At 44.1% G+C, this 27,507-nt stretch overlaps 1 protein-coding gene across 1 annotated transcript; it reads left to right on the top strand.

The window, feature by feature from the left end:
* Nucleotides 1-1,575: 1,575 nt before the first annotated feature.
* LOC118362927 (protein PAT1 homolog 1-like) lies at nucleotides 1,576-27,276 on the top strand. The gene is made up of 18 exons (XM_035743660.2): nucleotides 1,576-1,722; nucleotides 3,243-3,345; nucleotides 12,324-12,823; nucleotides 13,180-13,260; nucleotides 14,990-15,202; nucleotides 15,595-15,702; nucleotides 15,973-16,059; nucleotides 19,069-19,289; nucleotides 19,497-19,641; nucleotides 20,613-20,730; nucleotides 20,948-21,045; nucleotides 23,326-23,385; nucleotides 23,810-23,955; nucleotides 25,264-25,423; nucleotides 25,590-25,715; nucleotides 25,916-26,007; nucleotides 26,326-26,475; nucleotides 26,975-27,276. Exons 1-18 carry the CDS (start codon nucleotides 1,708-1,710, stop codon nucleotides 26,994-26,996), a joined length of 2,445 nt encoding a protein of 814 aa, XP_035599553.1. The 5' UTR covers nucleotides 1,576-1,707; the 3' UTR covers nucleotides 26,997-27,276.
* The last annotated feature ends 231 nt before the right edge of the window (nucleotides 27,277-27,507 follow it).

The following is a 27,507-nucleotide window of genomic DNA, read 5'->3' as shown; positions in this document are numbered from 1 at the left end:
TAGCAGTCATCAGCATGACTCATGAATCAAGTCTACTGGCAAGTCCTTTTTAATCCTTGTCATATGAAGATAAAATATAGATAAAATGTATCGGTGTTCATTGGGGCGGCAGGGTACCCTAGTGGTTAGAGCGTTGGACTAGTAACCGGAAGGTTGCAAGTTCAAATCCCCGAGCTGACAAGGTACGAATCTGTCGTTCTGCCCCTGAACAGGCAGTTAACCCACTGTTCCTAGGCTGTCATTGAAAATAAGAATTTGTTCTTAATTCTGACTTGCCTTAAATAAAGGTAAATAAAATCATCCTTTGGACACAAACATTACGCAACATTTTGGAAATGTGCAAATTCAACAATGAATTGTTTGGAAGTGTGGCTAACCAGAAGTCAGACTGGGAAAATGTGTTTTGAACGGTCATCCAGAATTCTAAATCTTTTTCTTTGATGAAAAAATTAGCCAACGGAGGACTGCCGCACAACAAGGTGAGTCCAAAAATGTCTTATATGCTGCTGCTGCAAAAATGATGCAATATGCCAGGGAGATATGGTCAGCCATATCAGCTATGTTTTTTTTTAAAGGTTGTAAATGAGGCTGAATGAATTGTTTCGCTGCCAGACAAGGCTCCGCTGATAGCCAGGTGTAGCAGTGGTAAGGATTCACTCCATTTTGCTGGAAAGAAAGCTCTGCTGTTGGGACAGCTTTATGAAGGCCCTAACAGTTTGTGGGCACCGCTTGTCGCTGTTATAGTGCAATTAATGTATTGTTTAGCGCTGTGTATTGGCTTTGCAGGCATCTAAAAAAAAATGTGTTTGCTCCATCAAGATTTACATGCATATAGTCATGTTCATAACACACTGTTGCATATATAAACCCTACGCACACGCAGGCAAGGACACACACACACACACACGCACACACACACACACACACACACACACACACACACACACACACACACACACACACACACACACACACACACACACACACACACACACATACAGTGCTTGACTTGGGGAGCTCACCAGAGCTGAGAACCAGGACCTCAAATTTTCCACTGCTTGAGCTCCTGTTCCTCTTATAGAATATTTGCTCAAAGGTATTGTGGCGCTCCAGCACCTAAATGTGAACATTACCTGCACCGAAAATGAGTATCAACACTGATTTTGGTCTGTCAAGAACTGTATAGACATACACAGACACAAGAGGCTGCCTCTTCACTACTTTTTGAAGATGTGGTGGCTAGTCTGCGACTGTGACAGATTGATTATTCACATAGACTTATGCAATGGACTGATTGTTGCTAAGGTAAGAGGTGAGAGGGAGGGACGACCATGGAAGGGTTCATCAGGCTGAGGAAACCACATTGAAAATTGTCATAAGAACCCTGCTCAGGACTATGTGGGTTTTCATGTCTGCATTAGCTTTACTGTAGAGTACTGTGCGTGCACAATAGTGTTTCAGGTTACTTTGAAGGCAAGATTCAAATGTATGTCAATGGACCTTACCTTGCACCTAGTCACATATAATAATAATACATTGCATGCACTTAAACGTTGTGATAAATCGTGCGTCGCAGTCTCTCCCCGTGTGCGTACTCGTGCACATAGACTTGGCCGCGATCACGCGAACCCCAATGCTGCGTAATTTGCGCGCCGCCTTCCACCAGAGACACTTGGGTGAATTGTACCTTTCACGGATTGAAGATACATGTTCCGTTTTCAGGTGAGCAGTGTTTAGAGTACCTCTGGCAATTTCTCTACACATTTTAGCTAGCGTTCCCTCAAGACGAGTTGAAGTGTGGCCATTTTCTGGAGGATATTGCCTTTTACTTATCGACTCCGTTGACAAAATTCCTCCGTGCGGCCTACCAAGCTTTCCCTGGCTAATTGTCCCCGACACCTTGTCCCCCACTGTCACCGGCCTGGGTGTCCAGTGAACGGAGTATGGACATGGCTGTCGGGCTCAAGATTTTACCTTAAAAGAAAAGTACTAAAGAATGCTGGATTTTTATTAGGAAATGTTCCTAATAAGTTCGATACTATCGACGTGGATCCCGTGTGATGTAACCTAACTAGCTAGTTTGCGCAGCCTTCCACTGCTAACGTTAGCTTGCTTTTCTGGTTCGCTATTTTGTCTGGGAAACATTGTCTTGATAGTTGATAAGATGGCTAGCTAAGTCGCTAGATAGGTGGCTCATGTTTGACAGTGCATTATAAGATTCAGAAGTATAATTGCTATGCTAATTTTCTTTGAAATGGAAATACAGTGTATTGTTGACAAGTGAGTCGATTGATAAAGCCAAGGTGATTTGGATCACTCTGCCTGTGAAATGCTGGACTGTTCTTCTCCGATTTGTCTTCTAAACTAACGTTAACATTTTCATAGACGTTAATGTCTTAACAGTAAGGTTATATCTTTGGGCTAGTTACTTCAAAACTAGCGGCACCAATCAATCTAGTTGCAGAGGTAACTAGCTGGCAGCATTGACCTCCCCCATCCACGTGGGTTCACGAAATACTCACAATATAATATATATAGGGTTCTAATAATTCGCTATCAAATTGAGGGAAATCTGTCATTTCGTTCCTATTGTACCCAGAGCCTCATCTGCGGATGAAGTCAATCATTTTTGCTTGAGGAGCTTGCTAAGAAACCTGCCTCGACTATAATTATCTAAAAAATGATTTTTGACATTTGTTGAAAAACAACATTTTGCATGAGGAAAAACAACATTCTAGACTTAGTTCTTAAATCTTTAAATTTCTTGACCTCATCACCTCCCCTCCCTTCAACAACAATCAATATATCTCTTGTTGCTTCTCTTTCTGCCCCATAGCTCCTTTCTGTCATCCTTCCATATCTCTCTCATACCTTCTTTCTCCTATCCCTCTCATCCCTCCCTCCTTACTCTCTCTCATCCCTCCCTCCTTACTCTCTCTCATCCCTCCCTCCTTACTCTCTCTCATCCCTCCCTCCTTACTCTCTCTCATCCCTCCCTCCTTACTCTCTCTCATCCCTCCCTCCTTACTCTCTCTCATCCCTCCCTCCTTACTCTCTCTCATCCCTCCCTCCTTACTCTCTCTCATCCCTCCCTCCTTACTCTCTCTCATCCCTCCCTCCTTACTCTCTCTCATCCCTCCCTCCCTCCCTCCTTACTCTCTCTCATCCTTACTCTCTCTCATCTCTCTTTCATCCCTCCCTCCTTACTCTCTCTCATCTCTCTCTGTTCTCTCTCCCTCTAGTCCCTTGATGAAGATTGTACCCTGGAGAAGGAGGAGGGGCTGGTAGAAGAAGAAGATGAGATTGACCAGTTTAATGACGACACCTTCGGAGATGGGGCCATCGGTGAGTCACTTGCCCGTCTTTCACCAACTGACTGACAAAACGCATTAAACTATTTTACACAACTAAAATTAAATAAATACTAGCAAACCGGGCCTGAAAACTAACAAACTAAACTGAATAAAAAAATAAAATGGACAAATCTAAAATAATAAACTTGGGCCATTGGATGGCCCCTTTAGCCTTGTGGGAAATGCCCTCTGTATAATCGCAAATACAACTCGCACACTTTACAGTTTTGGAAACATTTGAAGCGTAACTTTCAAATGAACATGGGGGGGGGAAAATGTAAAATACAAAAGATGCACTTTCTGTATGCAGTTTAGCAAAGTTGCGCCCAGCTGTGGTTTGAGTAACACCTGCTTCTGACCGGAAAAATGAAAATGCAAGCGCAAGGTGAGAGGATGTTTGGTACCTCGGCAGGAGGCTGTTTTACAGCCGGATGCAACTTTGCTAAACCGCTTACAGTAAGTGTAGCTTTTGCATTTGAAAGATTATTTCTCGCTGGTACTAAAGTTAAGTTCCAACGGTTCCTTAAAGGGTAAGCAAGGATTACGTTAAAACAAAGCGTCAGGATTGTGGTTCACATGGAGCATCTGAGACCCCCCCACCCCCATGTGTTCTCGAAAGCTGTTTCGCCTAGGCTGAAGCTGCTTTTGAGAAACGGTCCCATAAAGAATAGAAAGTTCACGCACTGTAATGTTTTCTGTTTTGTAGGACTGTCTCAACTAAAACAAATTTCTGTTCTTTCGACCAATCGATGAAATCAACTGTGTGTAGGCTACTGAGCTTGTCTGATGTTTTGAGCACGCTGATTAAATCATTTAGATACGCAAAGGAAGCAAACCTGTTCCCGACTCTCTCTCCCTCCCGCTGCGCCTGGCCTTCGCGGATTCTGCTGTTATGCTCCTAATAGGCTACACCAGGCATCGGCAGCCAATTCCATTTGGAGTGCCAATTTATCTTACCATTTCTACCGATCTGCGTGCCAGTTATGATTTTTAAATGCACATTTTCGTGGAACAGTTTAATTTATAATAAAGTCTTCATATCTCAGTCATTATGTGGTAAATCAAAATTCTAAAAGTAAATTCCCGAGCCGTTGCAAACTATGTAAAAATATCCTACAAGAGCCAACAAATCAAAACATTGCAGCCAGCAGGTAGAGAATATTCTATACATCCCAATGGTTAGGTATGGCCTGTCTGCCACGAACTTGAAACATTGTATCAACTATTAATAACTTGGGTCTCTTGAAGCTGGCATAAGCAAACATGCAACAATGCATAAAATATTCTGTACCCTCACTTTCCTGCTCCAGACAGACATAGCTGTAGGCTGTTTTGTGCAGGGGATAAGAAGTAATCAGGTAGGCCTATTTTATGATTTCCACCAGATCAGAGCATGACATTTTATTCCCCCTTTCATGCTGAGTGGCTATCAAAAGGAGAGAGCTGGGGAACTATTGTCATTCTCAATGGATGTAAAAACAGACTGTTTACTTGCTGTTTGAAGTGAAAAGAAAATTGCTTTGAACTTCAACAGTGGTGGTGAGTTAAGAATCAGAAATGTTATCAGATCTCCAAATGGGCACATTTATAGGCCTACATTTATGCCTGGGCCTACTTCTATGAATGATCAGGTGCGAGTCCTTACTGAACATTGACAGGAGCGCTACAAACAAATGACAATGTATACATTAACAACTCCTAAATGGAATGAAACAAACCAACTTGTTCCTCACAAGTGTAGCCTAGATTGTGCAGTCTGCAAAACAATGTGACCACTCCTACAATGAGAATGGTAAAAGATTGCAATAAAAATATATTGAATGCATTAACATATATTACCGTAACCAAACAAACATTGTAGATTAGAATTATGGGAATTCATGGAAAATCTACAAATGGTGGTACTGGTGTGCCATCCCCACGGCTTCCGAAATACATTTGTCCACTGAGACAGGTGTGAATCAGACCGGTGTCTCGTGCCATAAAAAAAGATATACAGTACCAGTCAAAAGTTTGGACACCTACTCATTCAAGGGTTTTAATTTTATTTTTACATTGTAGAATAATAGCGAATACATCAAAACTATGACATAACAGATGTTAAAATGGCGCCGACATAGGGCTGCCGTGCTTCTAGCTCTTAGGTAACTTTGCAGTATTTAGTTTTTTTGTCATTTCTTACATTATTAGGCCAGAATTGTTTTGTGCTATTACATACAGCTGTGAAGAACATCTGGTTATCAGTGTGGCTGTAACTCACCAGCATTACGACCAGGAATTTCTCTAATCGGATCCTTTGTTCACACCCCAACGGGCAATTGAAATGATTCCAGAGGCTGACCCAAAACACTGCCTGTGGAGGAGAGGTACTCGGAGTGGACTTCTAGTCCGGCTCAGGATGCGTGCACACCGACCACCGCTTCCAAGTATATTACTCACTAATGTTCAGTCTCTGGATAATGAAGTTAACGAGCTCAGGGCGAGGATTTCCTTCCAGAGTGACATCAAGGATGGTAACATCCTTTGTTTCACGGAAACATGGCTCTCTCGGGATATACTGTCTGAGTCCTACAGCCAGTTGCGTTGTCAGTTCATCGTGCAGACAGGTATAAATATTGCTCCGGGAAGGAGGACGGGTTTATATGTTTCATGATTAACTACTCATGGTGTGATTGTGATAACAACATACAGGAACTCAAGTCCTTTTGTTCTCCCGGCCAAGAATACCTCACAATCAAATGCTGACTGCTATTGACTATTCAACGCTGGTCTGACCAATCGGAATCCACACTTCAAAATTGTTTTGATCACGTGGACTGGGAATATGAAGTGTAGCCTCCGAGAATAACATTGACAAATACACAGACACGTGACTGAGTTCATCAGAAAGTGTATAGGAGATGTTGTACCCACTGTGACTATTAAAACCTACCCTAACCAGAAACCATGGATAGATGGCAGCATTCGTGCGAACCATCACATTTATACATGGCAAGGTGACTGAGAATATGGCCGAATACAAACAGCATAGTTATTCCCGCCGTAGGCAATCAAACAAGCGACATGTGAGTGAAGAGACGAAGTTGAGTCACAATTCAATGGCTCAGACACGAGATGTATGTGGCAGGGTCGACAGATTTTCACCAACTACAAAGGGAAAACCAGCCACGTTGTGGACACAGTCTTCCTTTCTTCGCCTGCTTTGACGATAACACACTGCCACCGATGCGGCCCGCTACCATGGACTGTGGGCTCCTTCTCCGTGGCAGACGTGAGTACCACTTTTAAGCGTGTTAACCCTCGCAAGGCATCCGGCCCAGACGACATCCCTAGCCGCGTCCTCAGAGCATGCGCAGACCACCTGGCTGGAGTGTTTACGGACATATTCAATCTCCTTATCCCAGTCTGCTTCAAGTTGGCCACCATTGTTCCTATACCCAAGAAAGCAAAAGTAACTGAACTAAATTATTACCGTCCCGTAGCACTCACTCCTGTCATCATGAAGTGCTTTGAGAGGCTAGTCAAGGATCATATCACATCCACCTTACCTTCCACCCTAGATCCACATCAAGTTGCTTACCGCCCTAATAAAGCCACAGACGACGCAATCACACTGCCCTATCCCATCTAGACAAGAGGAATACCCATGTAAGAATGCTGTTCATTGACGAAAGCTCAGCATTCAATGCCATAGTACCCTCCAAGCTCATCATTAAGCTCGAGGCCCTGGGTCTGTCCCCGCCCTGTGCAACTGGGTCCTGGACTGATGGGTTCCAGGACTTCCTGGACTTCCAGTCCTCCTGTTATCCACTCATTACCTGTATTAACTCCACCTGTTTGAACTTGTTACCTGTATAAAACAAAGACACCTGTCCACACACTGCAGACTCTAACCTCTCCACAATGGCCAAGACCAGAGAGCTGTGTAAGGACATCAGCGTGGTGTGGGTTAAATTGTAGACCTGCAGTGGGGAGAACAAGATTTTGGGATGGGATTCTTTTATCATAGGTACACTTCAACTGTGAGAGACTGCTAAAGCAGCTTGCATGTAAGTATTTGATCACCTACCAAAGGCAGCTCTCACAGCTGTTTTCTTTGGCTGTTATCCACTCAATTATTAGAAAATGGAAGAAGTTCAAGATGATGGTCAATCATCAGGACAATAGGCAAGCAGCTTCTGGGCAACAGCTCCAATTATTAGAAAATGGAAGAAGCAAGATCTCAATCATTGTGGGGCCTCAATCACTTGTGGGGTCATGAGGAAGGTGAGGGATCAGCTCAGAACTACACGGCAGGACCTGGTCAATGACCTGAAGAGAGCTGGGACCACAGTCTTAAAGAAAACCATTAGTAACACACTACGCCGTCATGGATTAAAATCCTGCAGCTCACGCAAGGTCCCCCTGCTCAAGCCAGCGCATGTCCAGGCCCGTCTGAAGTTTGCCAATGACCATCTGGATGATCCAGAGGAGGAATGGGAGAAGGTGTGTGGTCTGATGAGACACAAATATAGCTTTTTGGTCTAAACTCCACTCGCCGTGTTTGGAGGAAGAAGGATGAGTACAACCCCAAGAACATCATCCCAACCGTGAAGCATGGAGGTGGAAACATAATTCTTTGGGGATGCTTTTCTGTAAAGGGGACAGGATGACTGCACCGTATTGAGGGGAGGATGGATGGGGCCATGTATCGTGAGATCTTGGCCAACAACCTCCTTCCCTCAGTAAGAGCATTGAAGATGGGTTGTGGCTTGGTCTTCCAGCATGACAACGACCCGAAACACACAGCCAGGGCAACTGAGTGGCTCCGTAAGAAGCATCTCAAGATCCTGGAGTGGCCTAGCCAGTCTCCAGACCTGAACCCAATAGAAAATCTTTGGAGGGAGCTGAAAGTCCGTATTGCCCAGCGACAGCCCCGAAATCTGAAGGATCTGGAGAAGGTCTGTATGAAGGAGTGGGCCAAAATCCCTGCTGCAGTGTGTGCAAACCTGGTCAAGAACTACAGGAAACGTATGATCTCTGTGGATATATTGAAGCAACATCTTAAGACATCAGTCAGGAAGTTAAAGCTTGGTTGCTAATGGGTCTTCCAAATGGACAATGACCCCAAGCATACTTCCAAAGTTGTGGCAAAATGGCTTAAGGATAACAATGTCAAGGTATTGGAGTGGCCATCACAAAGCCCTGACCTCAAACCCATAGAAAATCTGTGGGCAGAACTGAAAAAGTGTGTGTGAGCAAGGAGGCCTCCAAACCTGACTCAGTTACACCAGCTCCGTCAGGAGGAATGGCCCACAATTCACCCAACTTATTATGGGAAGCTTGTGGAAGGCTACCTGAAATGTTTGACCCAAATGAAACAATTTAAAGGCAATGCTACCAAATACTAATTGAGGGTATGTAAACTTCTCACCCACTGGGAATGTGATGAAAGAAATAAAAGCTGAAATAAATCATTCTCTCTATTATTATTATTATTATTATTATTATTATTCTGACATTTCACATTCTTAAAATAAATTGGTGATCCTAACTGACCTAAGACAGGGAATTTTAACTAGGATTAAATGTCAGGAATTTGAAAAACTGATTTTAAATGTATTTGGCTAAGGTGTATGTCAACTTCTGACTTCAACTGCATGTTGGTCATGACTCCCGAGTGGCGTACAATGGGATTACCTTGTAGTACTCCAGCTGTATCCTCTGAAAGCGAGCGAGGTTCAAGGGGAGGGGGCAAAGGATGGGCCGCAGAGTTACACACAGAAGACGGACCTAGCCCATGGGGGGACCCCACCCCTCCACACTGGGTAGCACAGAGCAACACATTTTAGGGGCATTGCACTATTAGTGGTGCTGACTAGGGAAACGTTCCTGCTGTTCTATTCTGTTAGTGCCAGTCTGCACGTTCAAACTAAAACAATGTAACTAAGAATGATATCTTAATGCTTTCGTTAATAAAATAATGGTAAAAAATACTCTTTCAAAATGCCTATATTTAATTACTTATGGATCCATAACAAATTACTATGGGAATAATCACTGAATTACAGAAATATTGGAACAAAGTTTTTTAATGAAGGTAAACAAATGGTTGCTTACTGGAAAATACTATTTCAAACACAGTCATGTTGTACAATGCCATTATGCCTATTAGCAGGTAGCTGGAAAATAGACTTGCCTACAAGGAGGGTGGAGGGAGAATTCTATCGTCAAATGTATTTCTTAGTTAGGTTGTCTGTATCACAACCGGCCGTGATTGGTTGCAATTTCAGTTTAATCCACGATAAAAAGTAGACCTCATTAGGAAGAGGGTCTGGGCACCCCTGGTCTAACCTATTCTACTGTATTTAACATTGCTCGCCCAACTATTTCTATATTCTTAATTCCTTTACTTTAGATTTGTGTGTGTTGTGAAATTTAGATATTACTGCACTGTTGGAGCTAGAAACAAGCATTTCACTACACCTGCAATAACATCTGCTAAACACGTATATTTGACAAATACATTTGATTTAGATTTATGGAATTATGTAGTAACCAAAAGTGTTCCAACAAATCAAAATATATTTGAGATACTTCAAAGTAGCCAACTTTTGCCTTGATGACAGCTTTGCACACTAGGCATTCTCTCAACCAGCTGCATGAGGTAGTTACCTGGAATTAATTTAAATTAACAGGTGTGCCTTGTTAAAAGTTAAGTTGTGGATGTTCTTTCCTCAATGCGTTTGAGCCAATCAGTTGTGTTGTGACAAGGTGGGGGTATACAGAGAAAGCCCTATTTGGTAGAACACCAAGTCCATATTATGGCAAGAACTGCTCAAATAAGCAAAGAGAAATGACAGTCCATCATTACTTTGAGACATGAAGGTCAGTCAATCTGGAAAATGTCAAGAACTGCAGTCTCAAAAAGCATCAAACGCTATGAGGAAACTGTCTCTCATGAGGACCACCACAGGAAAGGAACACCCAGAGTTACCTCTGCTGCAGAGGATAAGGTCATTAGAGTTAACAGCCAAATAAATGCTTCAGAGTTGAAGTAACAGGCACATCTCAACATCAACTGTTCATATGAGACTGCGTGAAACAGGCCTTCATGGCCGAATTGCTGAAAAGAAACCACTACTAAAGACACCTTGGGCCAAGAAACACGAACATTATTTGTTTTTCAACGGGACAATGACCAACACACTTCCAGGCTGTGTAAGGGCTATTTGGCCAAGGAGGAGAGTGATGGAGTGCTGCATGAGATGACCTGGCCTCCATAATCACCTGACCTCAACCCAATTGAGATGGTTTGGGATGAGTTGGACCGCAGAGTGAAGGGAAAGCAGCCAACAAGTGCTCAGCATATGTGAGAACTCCTTCAAGACTGTTGGAAAAGCATTCCAGGTGAAGCTTGTTGAGAGAATGCCAGGAGTATGCAAAGCTTTCATCGAGGCAAAGAGTGGCTACTTTGAAGAATCTCAAATATAAACATGTTTTGTTTAGCTGTTTTTTTTTGTTTGTTGGTTACAACATGATTACATATGTGTTATTTTGTAATTTTGATGGCTTTACTATTCTACAATGTAGAAAATGGTAAAGGGGGGGAAACCCCTTGAATGAGTAAGTGTCCAAACTTTTGACTGGTACTGTATATTTTAGAATGCTCGACTACAAAAAATCCTGGTTGACCAACAGCCTATCGACCAAAAAGTAGACTAAATGGGGTCAGTTCTACTGTTTTGAGACACATGGTTGGCTTAGCTATAGCATGTCGTTTGGTGGCATACTAAGAGCATGAAAGACTGAGCCAACCACAAACCCTTCTTGTTCTGAATGCCAAAGGCACAGAAGGCGTTACCATCTACTGAAGCACCTCTGCAACGTTTTTGTATTCTCGCCAGCAGAAGCGAGCTCCTTTGTCGGCGACTCTTTCGTCCGCGCCCATGTGTGCGCGATTGGCACTAAACGGCTGCTGGGTGTTTTCATACGATTCTGTGCGTCGGATTGGACACCTAGTCCACTGCACAATTGTGTAGGCTATTGCGCAACACCCAACAGTATTTTCCTTTCCATTATTCATGACGTTTAGAATGACGACAAATGAGTCGTCTAGTGGGCTTTAAAAAATATATATCAGGTCATGGAATTTTTTGTCCTAGATTTATTGTTAGACCCAATGTGTATCTCCTTTTTAATGTCAATTAATACATGGTGGGCAGTCGAATTGTGAATGTGACTTTATTAAATTTGAATAATGTGAAAAACCTGATGGTGAGAGCCCAGTAACAAATTGACTGTTGTAGTCCCCTTAAACATCAGCTGTTACATTATCTCTAAAATCACGATGTCTCCATTTCTATAATTGTGTCTTTTGAAAAATTGAAACGTCCAAATGTCATCGTTTGACCAGAATTGTTTTCCTGCATGAACGGTTGTATTTTCATGACTGATCAAAATATGCTATGTTTTACTATACATACATACATACATACATACATACATACATACATAATTTGCCCATATGAACTTATTTTAGGCCATATAAAGTACAGCTATACATGACTTGAATGGAAAGCATCAAACGGATGCATTGTTTCACATTTTCTTCATAAACTACTCAGGAACAGGCAATAGGCTACAGCACGTAGTACATTCCACAAAAGCATAATTTACACTATGCAAATCTGCACTGCACACACTATATCCAAGCCTTTTCTGCATACAATACACGCAGGGTATTCAAGTCTCTTTCTGCTTTAGCTAGCTTCAATGCTGTGGTCATGGTAAAATCTCTGTCGTGCCAAATTAGCCAATGACAAAGGAATTGCCTAAAAGCAGAAACACACTGGGACCGTAGGTTAATTATAAATATCGGCCTCATCGCTAATGTTAACATTCACAGTTAATATCCCCATTTGTCAGTCAGTCTTTATTACTTGGATGGATGACACCTGTGATAATGGAATGATGTATTACCTCCTACAGACGATGACTGGCAGGAGGAGCACAAGCGGCTAGCCGAGCTCGAAGAACAAAAGAACGATGGACTCGGAGGTTTAGGGCTAGGGGCACTAGGGATGGGGGGTATGGGAGGAGGAAACGCCTCCACTGTTCACCTTCCTCCTCCCGCCAGTCGCGTCCCCCATCCGTCTTCCCTCCCACCACCACATCACTCCCTCTCTTCGATGCCCTCTCCGGGCCTGGAGGAGAGGGGGGGAGGCGACCTAGCAGAGTCCCTAGCCATGTTGATTCTCGGGGCGGACCCGGCCATCGCCAGTGTGGGGGGTCCAGCCGGGCCTGATGACCGGTCCACTGGTCTCCCTCCTCCCCCTTCCATTCCCCAGCAGCATCACCACCCCTCCCAGCTCCCTCCCCACCACCAGCTGACCCCGTCTGGGCTACCCCCCGGCCCACCACACCTCTCCCTGCTTAGCTACCAGCAGCATCAGCACCTTCTACGACGAGGGGCGGCCCCCATGCAACAGGTGAGACAGTCTAGTATGTTATACTGTAGTAATGTTGCAGACATTGCATCTTGTGCAGTGGTTCAAACCCCTCCTGGGTACCCCTAGCCGTTCCATGTATTTGATCTATGCCAGAGTTAGGCACACCTGACTCAACTTGTCAACTAAATAGCAAACTCTTGACTAGGTGAATAACGTGAGCTGGTTCAGAGCTACAACATCATTTTAAAATGTCTGGGGGTCGCCAAGGAGAGGTTTGAGAACCACTGATCTAGTATTCTGTAGCTCAGCTCGTTCAATGAGGGACGATTATTATTCATCACTAGGGGAGCGGTGCCTTCTGACACTCTTTCTCTTCCTCTGCCTCTTTCTTTCAGATGAACTCTCACAATATCTGGGAGAACAACTTGGGATTTGGGCCTGTGAGCATCACCCCTGGACTAATCACTCAAATGGAGGTAAGACACCTGCCTGCTTTGAAACGGGCTGTAACGGGGGATGTACTTCCTGAATTTGGCAAATAAGAACACTGCTTTTCGGTTAAGTTGTAACGTTGTGCCTTGCTGAATGTGGCCCAGTACATTACATGAAAATCAACATACAGTGGGGCAAAAAAAGTATTTAGTCAGCCACCAATTGTGCAAGTTCTCCCACTTAAAAAGATGAGAGGCCTGTAATTTTCATCGTAGGTACACTTCAACTATGACAGACAAAATGAGGGGAATTTATTTGCAAATTATGGTGGAAAATAAGTATTTGGTCAATAACAAAATGTTCTCAATACTTTGTTATATACCCTTTGTTGGCAATGACAGAGGTCAGTCGTTTTCTGTAATTCTTCAAAGTTTTCACACACTGTTGCTGGTATTTTGGCCCATTCCTCCATGCAGATCTCCTCTAGAGCAGTGATGTTTTGGGGCTGTTGCTGGGCAACACAGACTTTCAACTCCCTCCAAAGATTTTCTATGGGGTTGAGATCTGGAGACTGGCTAGGCAACTCCAGGACCTTGAAATGCTTCTTACGAAGCCACTCCTTTGTTGCCCGGGCGGTGTGTTTGGAATCATTGTCATGCTGAAAGACCCAGCCACGTTTCATCTTAAATGCCCTTGCTGATCGAAGGAGGTTTTCACTCAAAATCTCACGATACATGGCCCCACTCATTCTCTCCTTTACACAGATCAGTCGTCCTGGTCCCCAAAGCCCCAAAGCATGATGTTTCCACCCCCATGCTTCACAGTAGGTATGGTGTTCTTTGGATGCAACTCAGCATTGTTTGTCCTCCAAACACGGCGAGTTGAGTTTACCAAAAAGTTCTATTTTGGTTTCATCTGACCATATGACATTCTCCCAATCTTCTTCTGAATCATCCAAATGCTCTCCAGCAAACTTCAGACGGGCCTGGACATGTACTGGCTTAAGCAGGGGTATACTTCTGGCACTGCAGGATTTGAGTCCCTGGCGGCGTAGTATGTTACTGATGGTAGGCTTTGTTACTTTGGTCCCAGCTCTCTGCAGGTCATTCACTTGGTCCCCCCGTGTGGTTCTGGGATTTTTGCTCACCATTCTTGTGATCATTTTGACCCCACGGGGTGAGATCTTGTGATCGAGGGAGATTATCAGTGGTCTTGTATGTCTTCCATTTCCTAATAATTGCTCCCACAGTTGATTTCTTCAAACCAAGCTGCTTACCTATTGCAGAGTCTTCCCAGCCTGGTGCAGGTCTACAGTTTTGTTTCTGGTGTCCTTTGACAGCTCTTTGGTCTAAGCCATAGTGGAGTTTGGAGTGTGACTATTTGAGGTTGTGGACAGGTGTATTTTATACTGATAACAAGTTCAAACAGGTGCCATTAATACAGGTAAGGAGAGGAGGACAGAGGAACCTCTTAAAGAAGTTACAGGTCTGTGAGAGCCAGGAATCTTGCTTGTTTGTAGGTGACCAAATACTTATTTTCCACCATAATTTGCAATTAAATTCCCCTCATTTTGTCTGTCATAGTTGAAGTGTACCTACGATGAAAATTACAGGCCTCTCATCTTTTTAAGTGGGAGAACATGCACAATTGGTGGCTGACTAAATACTTTTTTGCCCCACTGTAGCTGGCGCATTTGCCCTCTGAATGACTTGTATTAATTATTGATTGTAGACTTTATTGATCGAAAAGTTAAACTCCGTTTCTTCTTTCCAGGACAGTCCACTTATGTCTATCATCAAAGAAGTGGGGCTGCCCAATCGGCCTCCGCCAATGATGAGCGAGGACGGGCGGGACTTGTCGGAAAGGGCCCCCCCGCCTCGCTCGTCCTCTCCCGTGATTGGTAGCCCACCAGTGAGGGCTGTGCCTATCGGGACTCCGCCCAAGCAGCCGATGAGTCATGCTATGAATCATCATCATCATCAGCAGGTCAGTGGGAGAATTCTGCCCTCCCACTTATATTTTAAATAGTTATTTGTGTAATTTTGGCTATTTCTTGTGAACTGTGTATGCCCTTGTCAGTGTAGTTTTGTATAACATGGCATTATTCTGCAGAAGTAACTACGGTTCATAGTAACTACTGTTCAAACTTCCAGTTCATGGGCCACATCTGGCCCCAGAGTCACTACGTTAGCCCACGGGCCTGGAGTTTGAAACCACTCTATTTGACTATTAGTAACTGCTTGGTGTTATCCTCCTGTTTCTGCCTCTACTCTCTTCCTATCTGTTGCAAAGCTGGTTGTTAACCCTCTCTCTGTGTACAGTTATAGGCTATGAGTTTTATTGAAACCCTCTCGCTCTCTCTCCTGTGTGTGTTGCAGATCCACCACCCCACCGCCATTCATGTGCGAGCCCCGGTCCACCACCAACACCGCTACTCCCCTTCCTTCCCTGAGCGCATCTCTCCCAACACCCTCTTAAACATCGCTGTGAGTCCTACCTCTCCGGCCTTCCCTTACTTTATTAGGTGGGACATGTGAAGTTGTGGAATGTAAAGTGTTTTTATTTTGTTGGTCTGTTGTGGTGTTTTTGACCAATTGTTGAATGAGTGTTGACTTCTCATGGTCAGTTACTTCCGTGAGGGTGGATATATAAACACAAAATATGAATTATTCCATAGCAGCTAGCTTGGTTAGCTCACTGCAGATGCAGTTTCCAGGTCAGTGTTGGTTCTGAGTTGGGTTCTCTCTCTCTGATAGAACTCTCCTCTGTGTCGTCCTCCGTTCCCGGCCGGCGTGGGCCCCGTTCTGTCCCAGATCCAACGCGCCCAGATGCTCAACTCTCAGGTGAGACTCAACCAGTGGCAACCTGTCTTTCAGGTCAGGTGGGGCAGAGTTTAGCATGTTATTTTGGCATTAATATGTGTCACATATCAGTTTACAAACAATGTAAAAAAATATATTTTTATAAAAAGTAATCGAGTTAATAAAGCTGCGTACAAACATGGTCTCTTTTTTTGCTTTCTTGAGTAAGGCAACACCAAAATGCAGGTGTTTCAGCATAACTTGGTGCTTGCTGTGGTGGGGCAGCCATCGGAAAATACGGAGCATAGGGGTTGGTAATGTTCTCTAGTTGCTCTGTGATTGGCTCAGTGTTCTGTCACTCATGGGGACACTACTACAAAATCTATGGGGAGAGCTCGAAAATTCAAGGCGCTTGGGTGCTGCCATAGAGTTACATTAGAAGTGCCCATCCAAGAAGGTTCAAGGTCATTGGCCACAGATAAAATTACGTTATATCTACATACAGTAGCTTTGATTGGACTGATCATGTCAACAACATACTTTCAAAATCTTAGCTAGCAAGCTAGCAGTCATCATGAATCAAGTCGACAATCTACTGTCAAGTCCTTTTCAATCCTTGTCATATGAAGAGAAATTGTAGATAAAACGTATCGGTGCTCAACGGCCATTGGACATAAACATTACACAACAAGTTGGAAATCCAAATTCAACAATGAGTGGCTTGTGAGGAATCAGTGGCTAACTGCAAGCATTGCAAAGCAATCATTAGCCTGCTATTCAGTGGAGTGGATGTGTGGTCAAAGTCTGGGTTTAAGGGTCTCTTTTCCAACCTTCAAAGGATAAACATTCAACATTGGCCATGCTGTCAATTCAACATGACTTCTGCCGCTTTCAAAACAACTGGAAACTCGGAACTGGGAACAATCTGACTTCAGTGAGTTAACGACAACTGGGAACTCTGGGGAGAAAACGACCTCCGACTGGGAAAATACATTTTGAGCGGTCATCCAACTCAGAATTCCAAGTCGGGAACTCGGCCTCTTTCTAGAGCTCCGACCTGAAGATCACTAACGTCACGATTCAACCTTGTTTTTTTCCGAGTTCTCAGTTGTCTCGAAAGCACCATGAATCCAGAGAATGCCAGACTTTGGTGACAAAATTTGCCCACCAAGGACCGCCGCGCCACCTTCCAGTTCAAGTGAGCACCGAACAACAACAAGGTAAGTCCAAAAATGTATTGTATGCTGCTGCATAAATTATATAATATGCCAGGGAGATATGTGTACTGTAGTTAAGAAAGTAATACTAAGTGTATGTTAGTAGCCCATGTGCCTCACCCTAATAATTTGGTCCCTTTTCCCCCTCATAATTTAGCCTACTGTTCTGACTTGCTGGGGCACATGTAGCCCTGAGCCTGTTTCAGATAAATGTCATTGAATATTGTAAATACTTTCATTGTCTGCTTCTATGCCTCCTTTATCCTGTGGTTCTGACTTGGTGTACAGGGAGAATATTGTAAGAAATGTCCATGTTCTGAATTCTGTTGCTATACGTTTCTGAACAAATGGTTATAATCGACTATGTCCGTCCTAGCTCGCTCATTTGTATTAATCGAAATTACGGATTGCCTCTTCGCTCGTCGTCACCTTATGCCACAGTTTGTTCATCTCAATTGTCATTAGAAACCACATATGTTTTAAGCAATTCAGCCATATCAGCTATGTTTTATTTTAAAGAAAGTAAATGAGACTGAACCAACTGTTTCGCTGCAAGACAAGGCTCCACTGATAGCCAGGTGTAACAGTTATAAAGCTGTCGAACACCTGACGTAGGTTTTATCAGTTTTGGACACCGTCTGTCAACATAGTCCATTGAATGTGTTGTGTAGTGGATATGCTGGTATGCATCTAAAAACATTTTTTTGAGTTTGTCCCACCAAGATTACACGCTACAAATCGTCACTGGACACAACGCTCACCTGTGTTCTCATCCGCACACCTGAATGCACTCGCCTTGAGCCGTCTTCACACACAAATTTGGCCACCTGGGGTGTATTCTTTCGTAAGTGTACACCGTACCAAAAAGTGTTGCAACGTATTGGGTAATGAAGGGAACTCTGGGTAGTGTTCTATGCTTTGTGTGCATGTGGGGTGGTGGTGGTGAGAGAGAGATCCGGTTGGCTTGTTGCGCTGTGTTTCATCTGAAATGTGTCCCAAATATGTTCTATCCCATTAGATCAGACTGCTGTAAAATGTAATTTTGGTTGTTTTATGCTTCTGTAACACTTCTGTTTTGTCTTAATGTTTCAGAATGTATTTAGTTTGTATTGCTGTTAACTTTTGATGTGGTTTTTGCTGTTATTTTTTCCCATGTAATATTTCTGCTTATTTAACTCTTGTTAAAAAAATCAATAAACGTATTGTTTAAAAATAAATAAAAATCTAAGATAATTTAGTCCCTCCCTGTTTCAGACCTTTTGCTTCTGATTGGTGCGTAGGGAATACACCGCATGCTCACTCCCTATGAACAAAAATGATTCACATGTGCAACATACCTATGAACGTCTATACATACTATTATGTGGAATGGGTGTTCGCATAAACACACGAGGGAACATTTTGTCTGAAGACATCCTTGAATAGTACACACCTCTCACTCTCTTGGTTCGTGCAGGTGACTGTGACCACCACCTCAGACCAATTGGCAGTACTCCCAGAACGTTGCTCTGGGATCCTTCTCAGTTTCAAGGTCCTAACTTTGAGAGGAGCCTCGTCAGTCACATGCAGGAACCAACGTTAATAATCAGTAATGTAAATCATGCTTATATAACTTGTTTGTGGAGAAGTATATAAGGACTGAAAGGGAACCCCTCCTTTTCAGAATGTTCATCAAGCTTGGATTGAACTTCTCTGGACGTGACGATAATAAAAATGGATTCATTTACATTGAGTTCGAGTCCTTAAATTTCCACGACACACATTCAATGCTAGCCTCCCTTCCTTTCCTCTAAAATATATATATATATTTTTTCTTTCCTTCTCCCCCTCTCAGGTTGCTGGCTTCCCCAGGGGCTGTCAGGGTCCCCCGTTGCTGCCTGGTGGCGGAGGCTTCAGGCCCTTCTTCGGCCAGCCCCCTCCCCACAGGATGGGTCCCCGTCCCGGCGGGCCCCCTCCCAACCACAACCACGTCCCTTGTCCCATCATCCGGCACAACACCACGCACCTGCACCCCCAGCACCGCCGCATGCTCACCCAGAGGATGCAGAGTAGAGGGTATGTAGATTGAAATGTGTGTGTATAAATCATTTGAGTTGTCCCAGCATCCGCATGTCTCCTCCATATCTATCCACAGTGCTGTTGCCATAAACTGCCTCACGAATTTCCTTGAATTGTGAATGCTTTTACGTTCAGCTAACCTGCATCTGAAGCAGCTTTGGAGCCTCTTTCTCACTTTGCCTCCCCTATCGTCTTTCTCCGCAGTGAGCGTGGCGGGCGTGTTGGGGACTGGCGGAGCAGGGACCCCTACAGTAACTTGATGAGCCAGAGGGAGAAGGAGTGGGTGGCCAAGATCCAGATGATGCAGCTGCAGAGCACTGATCCCTACCTGGATGACTACTACTACCAGGTCAGTACCGTCAAGTCAATGGAAAAAGCCATGGCCCTGTTCATTAGGTACCAAACGGAACAAAATTGACTGAAATAGGGAGTCAGTAGTTGGTCCTAAAAGAAACGCCTGTTTTTTTGTTTTCTGGTGCAAAATCTTTAAACGTTTTTTTCTTCTGCGTACCCTAATGAACATTACCCCGGATTGTATTCACTAGGTGCAAAGGAACCAATGCAATAGTCTCCAAACTGCAAACACTGCCCATTTGGTACACCAGGCAGTGTGCCAAGCGCTATTTAACTGCGCAAGAAAATGGATTGAAATGGGGAATGGCTACCTGGACTTGGTCCAATTAACACTCGTCATTTTCCGCTGCACAATGTTTTGCTACGGCGTTCCCTAATAAACATGACCCAGGTCAGTGCAGGGTTATGTGCTGGAGGGCGTGACGTTCTGAACAAGCAGATAGAAATGTCAGTTATAAGCCTGACGCAACCTCTTGCAAAGATGCATGTTGGCTTTACACAATGTTTATATCTGAACTATCCATCACCTTCTGTCCTACTGACCAACCTAGAATGAGATGAAATAGAAATTTAATTTATTGAGCTTACACGAGTCCTTACGTTGTTTCTATCTGATCGTTACCAGGCAAGACAGACCAATTCAGAATGGGATAAGGAGGGAGCATGTCATAAACAAGATCATAATGTCTACCAGGGAAACAGCTGTTCCAGTCCTGTCCTTCAGATCCTTTATTAGTTCCACTTGGCGGTCTACCTCAATCTAATCCCTGTTCACCTGCTTCTAGGGACTGATAGGTCTTGCTGTCCTTTGACCTTTGTTGTCAGAGCTCCACCTTTTAATTGAATTATCCTGATACATTTTTATATGATTAGGAAACTTTTATTTTCAGTAGTTGTCCCTGTTTATGGTGGATTAGATGCAGAAATATGTAAATAAATGGATGCCAATGTTGTGTTGCCTGGCAGAATTACTTTGAGAAGTTGGAGAAGCGGCAGGAGCGAGACAGAGACGGCGTGAGGAAGGAGCACACCACCAAACTCATCACCCCCCAGGTGGCCAAGCTGGAACACACCTACAGACCAGGTAACGCATGAATGATTATTATAAAACTAGGATGATACATGATCAATTATGAAATCCAGACCTGAGTTCAAATAATGTTTGGCACACTACCTGGTGTACCAAATGGGCAGGGTTTGCACTTTGGGGACTATTGCGCTGGTTCCTACGCACCAGGCAAGCTCAAACAAGTATTAAAATGAGAACCAATACTATTTTTACCAAGATCTACCCCCCACAGTGCAGTTTGCAGGCTCGCTGGGTAAGCTAACTGTGTCCAGCGTCAACAACCCCAGGAAGATGATTGACACGGTGGTGTCTAGTCGCACTGATGACGAGGTACGTACTACACACACCACAATCTCTCCAGACTCCTGTGTCTCATGAGTCCTGCCATTCTATCTCCTACTGTTTTTCTCTGACGTATGTTCCCCGTTCCTTATCATGCTCTGTTATTATTATATTGCTTTTGTCTCGCTCCTCCAGATGTTACTGTCAGTTGTTTGGTCTATCCTTCCTGCATTGATATGGAGACAGGACAACATTAATAATTTTCAGGAACTTGTTTGTTCCTTTTTTCTGGGCTCCGTTATTTACTTAAGAAATAATCTAAATGTGCACTTATAAATCATAACAATTTTTATCAAAATATAGCTCTCGACAGAAGTCAAAGATCAAACACCCAGCTGATGTGTCTCCGGAGTTCTGCAAAATAGGAAAAGTCCAAGTTGCTTTTAATATGCTTGCAGTGAAACCCTAGTGATGTAACTACCTAGGTCAATACCTTCTACTCATGAGACCAAGCCCATGCATATTCAGTTTTACAAACTTGCAGGAGAGACACTAGTTCCAGTGTTTTCTAAGGGCTCAGCAGTAATTTTCCACTCCCCAAGTTGCTTTATAGTGGTATGTCAGACTAGTCTTATCTCTTTCACTCCCCTGCAGAGTTCTGTGTCTATGAATCTCTTTTGACCTTGAGGCGCTTTCTCACAGACACCCTATTTTGACTGCAATAACACACATCTCTCAGAGCGTTTCTTATAGAGACTAAAAAAGAACTGTGGAACAATATTAAACCTTATAGTGTGTGTGTGTGTGTGTGTTAATCTGTAGTCTAGGAAATGTAGTAAGGGGAGGGGTCTAATAGCCCCCTCAAAATAACATTTGGTGCAGCCCCTATCATGACCCAAAGTTTACCCCATCAAACTTACCCATAATAACGGTTTTATTTTAGTAGGTATGGTAGTACAGTGGTACTGGGTATGGTAGTACAGTGGGTGTGCGAGTGCTCAGACAGAAAATCACTTCGGCCCGCAGCTCAAAAAAGAGGAGGCGTTTTCCCTCTGGGTAACCAATGGATGTCGGTGTGAAGCAGTAGCTGCTGGAACTCAGTCCCACTCATCACAGAGCCTTTCAAAACAAGTTGGTGATTCGGAGGCCTGGACTGGATAGAGTGAATCACTTTCACTGCCTTTAAAAAAACAAACATAATGGAACTCGGGACTCATTTCTTGCTGACCAATGCCTCCATCTGAATGATAGTGATTCCATTCAACGTCCGGGTTTACTTTGTGGGCAATTGATCCTTTCATTCTCCCAGTCATCGATGCCGCACCATCCGTGCACACGCGAACACAGGATTCCCCATCCAGATTGTGTTCTGAGGAAAAAGCTGTCAATAACGTGAAACATATCTTGCTTGACCTGTCGTTCTCCCCGTTAAGCTTCTCACTGGACCGAATGTGTCTCAGTATCGCATAAAATGCAATCAACTGTGTTTAAAAACGGACGTTCAGCTCAAATGAACTGAAATGGAACTTTCCCACCACTTGGATCAATAATATCAACGCCCATGTCATCGATTGTACAGCACACCGTGTTCTTTGACAATGGTACAGTCTTCAGTGCATCAGCTGCTGTCTTATCAGTCATAGTTTCAGCAGCAGCAGGCAAAATGAACTCCTCAGCTATAGTGAATGGCTTTTTTTGACTTGGCCACAAGTAGCGACATAGCATATGAAGCCTTCAATGCTTTGGTTGACGCTTGTCACTTTCTTTAGTTTCTCTCGACTTTCCAGGAGGTGAAACGCGAAGAGGACATGCTGTTCATGAAATTGACTTTGTTACTTTGATCTTTCTTTATTTTTTCCACGGGTTCACTTGAGCTGGCGCTAGTGCTGCTACTGCTGCTTGAAACGGTGCGATTCAGCCATGAATCCATAGCTGGTTTCTACTCGAAGCTAGCTGCTAGCTGAAATGGTGAGCCACTAGTGGGGAGCAGAGGGTCACGTGCACTTGGGCGTGAGCAGAGGATAAACAGGCGGACAGAGGCCATGGAGACCGAGCAATGCACACCGAAACTAAAGTTTGAAAAAAAGTAGTCCTATAAATATAAAATAAACTGGAGATTTCACCCTAGTGACCTCAGTAAATGTTTTCCTGTCTATTAAGATTGAAATATATTTATATATATATATATATTCACCAATATTTATTTTTTTGCACATTTTGGAAACATGTCCCACAAACCCCCGGGGACTGCCTGCCTACCCCCCGTTTGGGAAACACTGCGGTAGTACAGTATTCTACTCCTCTAACCGCTCCCTCTATCCCACGCAGGAGAAGAGAGAGAAACAGGTGTGGAATAAGAGACGGCAGATCCTCTACACTGTGGAGAAGGTAAAGAGAACGAAGGGGGAGGATTACTTTGTTGTCTCTGCAGCTCTGTGGTTGCATTCATTTGTATTACCTTGATTTTTAAAATCCTTCCTTCCTGTTTTGAACTCTGCAGTGCTCTCACTCTTAACATGTATTATATCGGTATACAGTCCATTATCTCTTGTGTTGGTGCCTTCTTGCGTAGCTAGCAGTAACTATGTGCCTAAACGTTGGTGTTGCCTATTCAATTATTGGGAGCATATATATTGTTCAATATCTTTATTCATTTATTCTATTTTTTCACATTTGTAACCATTTACTACTATCTACTCATTATCTATGAAACTCTGCACTATTACCACGCATCCCGATAAAACACCCGTGAGAGCTTGGCACACTGGGGACCCGAACACTAATTCCCTCCCCCTCTCTCTTTCTCCATCAGATGTACAGTCTGCTGCTGGAGGTGCAGGACTTTGAGAAGCGCTTCATGCAGACGCCGGAGGAGCAGAGGGAGGCCCTGCTGGAGCAGCACAAAACCCACACGCTGCAGCTCTACAGCTCCCTCAAGGAGAAGGAGTGGGACGACAGGTGAGATGGAGGGATGGAGAGGAGAGGATGGGGTAAGTGAGGTAGAGGGGGAGAGGACAAGACCCACACGCTACAGCTCCCTCAAGGGGAAGGACTGGGACGACAAGGTGAGCAAGGTCCAACGGTAACCTTTTTTTGGTCACTGGCCCAGTCGGCCAAAAATCTGTTGGCCCCAGACTTGGGATAGTTCAAATGCATTAAGATCCTGCAAGGCCTATAGGTTGGCATGCTTTCTCTCTATATTCAGCTACATATTGTTATTATGGTTTGAAAAAGCTGTATAATATAATTTAGGCAATGTGAGTTATTACATTGTATTAGTTGCAATAATTGTTGTTTCTAAAGTATGTCATTTTGAGAGAATATTTTTTTTGTACATTTTCAGGCCGCTTCCCCTTTATAAGAATGAGTCCCAGAACATAGATATCTGGCTCCAGTAGGTCGGTCAAGATGAATGCTAGGTGTGTTTTTGTAGCTTTCTTTTTTCAAGTCTATCAACAGTAGCCAGCAAGTAGGTTCACTATTGAAGGTTTACTTTTTGTAAATCACTTTTCTTAAAATAAATCAAGCGCAGCGAGTGGATTGACGAGCGCTTCTTTTTGCTCTGGACAGCCCGCGTGTGCTGTGTGACGGCATCAACTCATATTCTGCTCAAGCAGTTGTGACTTGCGGGTGTGTGGTGGTCCTTGAATGAACGGTCAATCATTTTGCGCGTGGTTTTCGACAGTAGACTGCGAAAGAGCATGTAAATGTTGAACTGGAACGCAGAAATATGACGAGGAGTTGATGAGATCCACTGGGCCGACACACATTTATTTATTTTTTACTGGCAGCGGGCCGTCGTTAACGTCGGCGCCTGGGTGAGGGAGGGAGGGAGAGGAGTGGAACATGGGTCCCTGAATTCCAAATGGGCTCCGAGCTCCCCTCCCGAGCCACTTGTGTAGATCTGAAGGCTTATGATAGGTGGAAGAAATATGGTGGAAATGACTATTGCTTATACCGATCCCACCCTCTCAGATCAACATGAGTGCCTAGGGTGAAGGGGCTAGGGAACGATTTGGAATTAGGGGGAGGGAGGAGAGGAAGGGGTGAACATGACCTCCCCATACCCTCCTGTTTCACCGCTCCCCTCAGCCAACCGGCTGTCACTAATGTTCAATGTTTAACTTTCAAGTAGTCATGACCCCCCCCCCGGAGCTATTTGGCGGAAACCCTAATTGTCCCTGAAAAGCTTTGCTTCCCCCCGTCACTAATGTTCACTGCAGACTCACTCGCCTCTTCTCCTCCATCTGTCCCCACATCCTGCAGAGTGAGTGACGAGCAGTGTCTGTTGATCATGTCGGTGCGTAAGGGAAAGCGCCTCATCTCCAGGCTCATCCCTTTCCTGCCTCCGCTGCAGGCCGCCACCGTTGTCATGGGGATTGCCCGGAACCTGCCAGCCCTGGCCAAGAAAGACAAACAGGACCAGGTAGAGAGGCACACGTACACACAAAGTTGGTTAGCGTCAGGTCTTTATTGCAAAAAAAACTATGTTCTCTATGAGATACTCAAGCCCACACACACACACAGAGACGCACGCACACACATGCATACAATTTAATGCTCATAAGTGGTCTATAATTGCTCTCCCCCAGGTGCTGTGCTGGTTGGTGGAGCCAATTGCCGTAGTGATCTCATCCCTATCTAGCGCCTCCCTCACAGATTTGCTGCAGGAGCTGCAAGGCAGCGAGGGTCAACTGTCCAGAGTGTTACAAAATAAGGTACCTGCACTGGCCTGCTGTTAGAATGATGCAAAATAGTGCACCTTACCTTCCTCTGTCCAGCAGTGATATTGGTTCAGGTTCAATGGCGATAGATAAGGCCATGATGGCATTGATGTTATGAAGTCAGTGGGCTCACTTTTCCTGTCCCTGTCTCTCCTTTTCTACCATCTCTTTCTTTTTCTCTCCCATCCTCCCAGTTTGGTGTGACACTGCTTTACCTGATCCTGAGTGAAGGAGAGCGAATGCAGAGCTCAAACCCCACCTGTCAACTCATGGATGACAATCGATGGTGAGCACAGCCCGCCTCTTACTAGTCAGAAAAAGGTGTGTTTTGTGATTGGCAACATTTAGAATGGCTGTTAGATGTTTACATTCATCAATATTACCTAGTATTGTTTCCATCAGAAGCTAATGAAATAAGGTACCAGTAATGGCTAGTGATGCATGGTCGATGTCTCCACCTAGTGGCAGGTTCTGGAAACACACACCGCAACGACAAAACTATACATATTTTGTTTGATGTTGAAAACACTGTTTATTGTGGTTGCAGTCTAACTCTCCACCTTGTCTGTGTCCTTTCGCCTCTTGCTTTCCTTCGCTCTCGCAGGACAGAGTTGGTGTTCTCTGTGACCAGGGAGCTGCTCAACGTGCCCTCCTCGTCCCTGTCCCCTCCTCTCTTCACCCCTCCCAACCTGCTCTCTCTCTTCTCGCGCTACGTCGACCGACAGAGGCTGGAGCTGCTGCAGGAGAAGTTACAGTGAGTACAGTCTCTCGTGTCCTTGGCCCAATTTAAATTCTCCCTGAAGTGTGCTGTTCCTAGCTCCCCTTCAATGATTTGAAAAGCATGGATGGTAAACAAGTTCACATGCACGATGCCTTGGCGCTTTTTGAGTACATTGTGTTAAGGTGCTGAGGGTTGTGAGTTCGCATCCCAGTCAGAGGTGGAATTTCCAATCTGTCACACACTTCAGAGTGACCTAGGGCTGCAGTTAGCCTGTGGTTAAGAGCGTTGGGCCAGTAACCTAAAGGTACCTGGTTTGAATCCCTGAGCCGACTAGGGGGACAATCTGTTGACGTGCCCTCGAGCAAGTTAAATCGCTTGGGATAAGAACGTCTTCTAAAATACTCAAATATAGAATGGGAGGAATTAAATTTAGTACACATGCGTTCTTCTTTGTCCACTGGACATTTACTTTGGACTCCCATCTGTTCACTACTTTCTCACAATAAACCCTCCTTCCTTTTCTCTTTCTCAGGATCTCCGCATTGTCCAGGTAGAGGTGACTACAGACATCAAGAGAACCTCAGTTGAAGCGTGTGTGCGTGCACTATTGTACGCAGAGGAGTAGGATGTCTACTAGGGTTGATAACTGATTTTAATCCAGCAGAATCTCTTGTCATTTTTCCCCCTTTGTGTCCATTAGGTATGTATGGGGATGCGCGTGAGTGAGCGATAAAATTGAGAGAGAATACAAACCTGCTTTTTTTATTTTTTATTCTTGTTAACGTTGATGCCTGTGATAAAACATCAAATTAAAAGTATTTCTATTGTATACAACCGGTTTGTGCTGGTTTGTTTCATTCTTCATCTCATTTGTTAGACTGGCAACCAAACAAGGGTCGTGGGTTCGATTCCCGTAAAGGCCACATGAAAATGTGTGCACTCACTCTACTGTAAATAGCTTTAAATAGAAGGGTATGATGAATTTCATATATTATAGTGTTAGAATCATTCATTTATCATTCAATAACCTTGCCTGTCACACGTCAAGATTGTGTTGCAGGATTC

This window comes from Oncorhynchus keta, chromosome 29 (genome assembly GCF_023373465.1).
Source record: "Oncorhynchus keta strain PuntledgeMale-10-30-2019 chromosome 29, Oket_V2, whole genome shotgun sequence".
NCBI classification, from domain to species: domain Eukaryota; kingdom Metazoa; phylum Chordata; class Actinopteri; order Salmoniformes; family Salmonidae; genus Oncorhynchus; species Oncorhynchus keta.
This window is presented reverse-complemented; position numbering and strand designations above follow the sequence as displayed.